Source organism: Atta cephalotes (assembly GCF_000143395.1).
Source record: "Atta cephalotes unplaced genomic scaffold scaffold00007, whole genome shotgun sequence".
NCBI classification, from domain to species: Eukaryota; Metazoa; Arthropoda; class Insecta; order Hymenoptera; family Formicidae; genus Atta; species Atta cephalotes.
Window position 1 is genome coordinate 7,255,937 of NW_012130071.1, and position 4,407 is coordinate 7,260,343.

The 4,407-nt window shown below is 28.1% G+C and overlaps 1 protein-coding gene across 1 annotated transcript; it reads left to right on the forward strand.

Moving 5' to 3' along the window:
- Window positions 1-2,445: 2,445 nt before the first annotated feature.
- LOC105627039 lies at window positions 2,446-3,801 on the forward strand. The gene is made up of 3 exons (XM_012208318.1): window positions 2,446-2,865; window positions 3,553-3,639; window positions 3,709-3,801. The coding sequence occupies exons 1-3, from the start codon at window positions 2,446-2,448 to the stop codon at window positions 3,799-3,801; spliced, it is 600 nt and encodes a 199-aa protein (XP_012063708.1).
- The last annotated feature ends 606 nt before the right edge of the window (window positions 3,802-4,407 follow it).

The window sequence follows — 4,407 nt, forward strand, 5'->3', positions numbered from 1 at the left end:
TCATGCTCTGTATTTGGTGAGACCAGCTCGGCGTAGTGTATTATGAACTGTTAAAATCGACTGAAACAATCACAGGCGATCGGTATTGAACGCAATTGATGCGTTTGAGCCGAGCATTGAAAGACAAACGGCCGCAATACAACGAGAGACACGATAAAGTGATTTTGCAGCATGACAATGCTCGACAATGTTGCGAAAATGGTCAAGACATACTTGGAAACGTTGAAATGGAAAGTTTTACCTCACCCGCCATATTCTCCAGACGTTGCTCCCTCTGACTCACTTGTTTCGATCAATGGCACACGGCCTGGTTGACCAGCACTTCCGGTCTTATGAAGAAATAAAAAATTGGATCGATTCGTGGGTAGCCTCAAAAGATGACCAGTTTTTTCGACGCGGAATTCGTACGCTACCCGAAAGATGGGAGAAAGTAGTGGCCAGCGATGGACAATACTTTGAATCATAAATGTATAACCAGTTTTTTACAATAAAGCCTCGAATTTCGGAAAAAAAACGGCGGAAGCAAAGTTGTGTATCTAATATATATGAAAAATTATTGCTTTTTTTTTAAAAAGATAAGAGAATTTGATATTTGACAAAAATCATTGATGTTTTATTGATTAATAATGTATAAAAAAAATAATTTTTTAAAACTGTTTTGACTTAGTTAGGTTAGCTTTTACTGAGGCTATTCTCGGATTCTCCGACGAGACATTCCTCCGATTTTAACACTCTAGAATTTTGTAAAACACGAAAATAAGAAAAATTATTATGCCTCTAGACTCTGGAATGATTTTGTCATTAAGGCCTAATGGACCGGATTTTAAAATTTTGTAAAAATCGAAAAATTGTAGCAAATATTAAAAGAAAAAGTTCGATTTTGTCGATAAATTTTTGACCTTTACATATTTATAAAAATTGTTATAATAAAAAAGTGTTTTAATGGCCCGATAAATCATGGAGAATTGCATTTTACACAAGTAAAAACTTATTTTAATAAAAAAAATCGAAATTTGTTAATGTTATCGCTAAGACTTTTAAAAAATAAGATTTTAAGAAAAATGTGTTTAAGATTTGACAAAAAAGAATGTGAATAATTATGTTTTTGTAACTTATTCATATTATACTTATTCATTATATTAAAACTTATTTCCCATATTCTAGTTACTATATGTATATAGAATAATTCAGATTTTAAAAAATTTACTTTTTTGAAAGTTGAGAAAGTATGTAATCTCTTAATTATTATTTGTACAGTATAATAAAAATTTTTAGTAAATATATATGTATTAAAGATAAAAAATAAATTCCGAAATTGTGTCATAAAGATATTAAATATTCTATATATACATAATTAGAATATTAACTTTTAGAATAATGTCAAAGGAAGAAAAGAAAATTAACATATCTTAGAGAGTTATTTGTCTATGTGGATATTGAATAGTTGATACTATCTGTTTCGTGTTTGCATACATAATTTGATGAATTGTCATAACAATTATATATCATTATTTTGCACTCTGTATCCCAAAGGTACAATTGCCGATCGAAGAACACCATGGTTACTTGACGTTCAACAAGGTATCTCTTTAGTCTTGTCTCGTTGCAGATAGCAATTATTTGCAGTTTTAAACTTAAATTTGTTGCGTGTAAACAGGACGAACAATCTACGTATTCAATGAGAAGAAACAAACATAATGATTATAAAAAAAAGTTGTTGCAATCATATTAATACTGTAAAGTGTAATGCATTTACAATAATAATTTTTATTTGTTAAGATTAAGATATTTATACTCTCACGACATTCTACTAATCATGCTCGATTTGTTAACAAAATTCCAAATAATGAAGAAATGGCGGCTTTTTCAAGCCACGGACTTTCAATCCTTAATGTATCCGTGCTTCATTTTTTGCCGCATTCTTGGAATATTTCCATACAAAATGAATTCTTCGATCTTCAAGCTATCCAAATCGTGTTGCGTTGTATCAATTGTCATTATCTGTATGATTTGCTATATGCAATTCACATTTCTGTACTATCTTAGTCATGGGAGGAAGTATATTTCAAATGTACCCGGAACTCTTCACAGTAATTGCTACTATTTATTTAGTAGTTTTATAACAATCGTCACGCACGTTTTGATTAGTTCACGAATGCGATTGCTGCAAACAATAATGGATATTTCTTCAAAACTGCCTTCGAAGACATATAAGAAATTGTCCAAACTGATCCACACGAAAGATATCTTTAGTTTTTTTCCTTTTTCACGATAATAATGATGTGTTACTACAAGCTGAACTTTGATCTTAAATTCCAGTTATATACAATATACGTCAGTTTAGTGGTATTTCAAATGGATATGCTATACATGAATTGTGTTTGTATATTAAAAGCTTGTTTTAAGAAAATCAACGATAATCTTGCGAATTTTCGTGAACCCATAATGGATATGCCATATATATTTAATTGGATACATCAAGGAAATCCATTCCTACTGATGGAACTCAAAGCTCTGGAAAAGCAGTATCTAATGATTAGCAACACAGTGCAGATGTTGAATTTGACCTTCAGTTTGCAGCTTCTCTGTTCGATAATCTTAACTATTTGCGAAGTTACTTTCAATCTATATTTCTACATCACGAAGTGGTGCATTTCTACATTACGCAATGATGATGAAGACTTTATAAGCAAAATGTATAAAGATTTTTGGTTCTGGTATTTCCTGATATCTATAATATATCAATTTTTAAAAATGGCCTCGATCATATGGGCCTGCGAGACTGGCAAGAATCAAGCTCTTAAAATCGGCACCACTATTCATATTGTATTTAACAGCATTAATGATGAAAACGTGAAAAACGAGGTAATGTAATTTAATTTATATACTGAGAAAAAAAGTTGTTAACTTGACTAAATGCGTTTAATTCGTAATGATTATTTAATTTGAGTATTTATATATTTAGGTTAACATTTAGGTTAACATTTAGGTTAATCTTGTAATTTAAAACATGTTATCACAGACAAAACGCTATGGTAGTCACAACCTGGAAATAACGATAATTTTTGCCCATTAATATATTTGATTGTGATAATCGTAAGAGGGATATATAGTAACAGCTGTTAAGACGTATTAATTTTATAATTATCATAATCTTACTACAGTTCTTACAACCAAAAAAATGTATTTAAGGCCGACTTCTGGTCATGAGAGCCGTCATTTTTTTCATGATTTGTTTGGATTATTAAATATTTATTAAAATTAACAAATATTTACTTGACAACCTATGATGACAACCTTGCTGCGGTTGAATCAATTAATATTTTTTTGAAGCAGCAACTTTTCTTCTCAGTGTATAAAAATTTTTGCGTACTAATGCAATTTGTTTGTATTAGGTGTAATAAAAAGAAATCCATTATTTTTGCATGAAATTAAATGGAAAAATAATGGATTTCTTTTTACTACACCTAATATTAAGTCTACTTAATATCGTTTATATATTAAGTCATAGTTATTTAATTTAATATTTAATTCTGTGCTCTAATATTGCAGTTGCAACTGTTTTCTTTGCAAATATTGCATCGCGAAAGTATATTTTCAGCAAAGGGTGTCAATATGGATGCGACTCTTCTCGTTGCAGTAAGTAACTGACTGCTTGTTTTCATGAATTAAATATATATATGTTATTTATTCGTTTTTTCTTTTCAGATTATCGGTAATATTACTACGTACGTGTTAATCTTATTACAGTTCCTGGTAATGTCAAATTCTTGCGAGAGAAACAATATATTACGCGAATAGTCGATATTTAATATTATTAATTTATAATTTATTATTAATTTATAAGAATAATTATAATATTACACGAATTAGAAAGATATATAATAAAACAGTAGAATATTTTCAAATATTGAAGATATTGTTTTTTGCAAAAAAAAAAATATATATATATATATATTTATATTTGTATCGAAAATATTTTATGTTAAAGTAACTGGATTCTGCATGCCTCTATTAAGCTTTGCGTTTTTTCGTTATTTCGATATTATTTATTTCTATAATTCTGTATCTTAAGAAATCAATATATCTTAAACGAAGCGTTTGCGAATAACTTTTAGAGGAAAATTTTGTTTGTTCTAAATTCATATTTGAAATTCAATAATAAATTTAATCTGAGAACTTCTTGTATATTTAATTCATATTTATATCACTTTAAATATATATAACAAATCTTTATCTAACATTATATTATATAAAACTTTATAATATATTCAAAGTTAATTTTTATATAATAAAGAAATACGTCAAGATTTATATCTATAATAACCAGGATAAATTAATATTTGTTTTTAACTGAATAAAGTTAATGACTTTACAAAATTAATAAAGTTAAGTTAAAAGTTGAAG

Coding starts and splice junctions, on each gene's coding strand:
- LOC105627039 (XM_012208318.1), top strand. CDS start 2,446: ATGGATATGCCATATATATTTAATTGGATACATCAAGGAAATCCATTC. Junction 2,866..3,552: donor ATGAAAACGTGAAAAACGAG/GTAATGTAATTT, acceptor CTAATATTGCAG/TTGCAACTGTTTTCTTTGCA. Junction 3,640..3,708: donor ATGCGACTCTTCTCGTTGCA/GTAAGTAACTGA, acceptor TTTTCTTTTCAG/ATTATCGGTAATATTACTAC.